This window comes from Anneissia japonica, unplaced genomic scaffold (assembly GCF_011630105.1).
Source record: "Anneissia japonica isolate Jap-2015-1 unplaced genomic scaffold, ASM1163010v1 scaffold284697_len431725_cov185, whole genome shotgun sequence".
Lineage (NCBI taxonomy): Eukaryota > Metazoa > Echinodermata > Crinoidea > Comatulida > Comatulidae > Anneissia > Anneissia japonica.
The window spans coordinates 202,013-203,019 of record NW_022717350.1 but is presented as its reverse complement, the minus strand read 5'-3'; the positions used below and the strand labels follow the sequence as shown (position 1 = coordinate 203,019).

The following is a 1,007-nucleotide window of genomic DNA, read 5'->3' as shown; positions in this document are numbered from 1 at the left end:
ATATATATATATTAAACGATAAAGAAGAGGAATCCTCAGCGCCTTCTGCTGTCTATGCAGACGCCTATAACCAACTAGGCCATTGAGGCTTGGAAGTTCGAATCCGATTGGAGGCAATTCATTTCGCACTCTACGTTATGCCTATAAACTAGTATTTGATGCACACACACGTCAAACAGCGATCAATGCAATACGAAATCTTATAAAGCATTTTTTATTATATATTATTATATAAAAATTAGTGTTTCTGTTGTCAAACTTATCCAGGTGTAGTGATTTTTAGTGACATATTTTTTAATCAATTCATTTTGGCAGCATTGGTTAATCTTGGCGGCATCTACAAACGGCATTGACCAGTCGCTTTTGGATTGGGTTCCTCCCGGAAAACAAAATCAGACAATATTGAAATATCTAAGTAAGCATTTCTTTTTAAATATAGCACCTAACCGACACCGTTCAGTATGAGTAATGGAGAGCTAGCTTTCGATTGCACGACGGTAGGACGTAGAACGTAATGACGTCACTAAAAGTCTTCTGCACATGCGAGAACGTTAGGTTTTCCTCGTCACGTGGATTCTAGGACGCAATTTGGCCAAATCTACGAATGCAGAGAACGTAGGACGCCCGGCAGGATGATTCCGTTCTAGCGTCGCATCGTCACGCAAATCGGAAGCTCCCTATTAATTTAAGATATAAATAACTGTAATAGATTTGGCAGAAATATAGGCCTATAAAAATTGCAGGAGCGTAACTAAGTTTTTTTGGCACCCAGAGAAAGATTAGAATTGGTGCCCCTTCCCGCTTACGCTGTAGTGGCATACATTAATTATTGTATTTTATTATTTTGATATTATCATACCAGTCTGAACCCCCCTATTTAAAGTTATTAAAGATATTTCCTTTTTCTAAAATTATATTCACATCGGTTATATATATTGTATTTTCCTTTTAGTTAAGTTCTTATAATTTCCTAATTTATTTATTTATTTTGGTATATGACTTAATCG

General features: G+C 36.1%; 1 protein-coding gene across 1 annotated transcript in view; it reads left to right on the top strand.

Annotated features, from left to right (window-relative positions):
- Positions 1 to 1,007, top strand: part of LOC117110203 — a 15,874-nt gene that overhangs the window by 13,573 nt on the left and 1,294 nt on the right. The window contains exon 7 of the mRNA XM_033252830.1: positions 316 to 459. Coding sequence (XP_033108721.1) covers positions 316 to 459 — 144 coding nt within the window. The remainder of the gene's footprint in view (positions 1 to 315; positions 460 to 1,007) is intronic.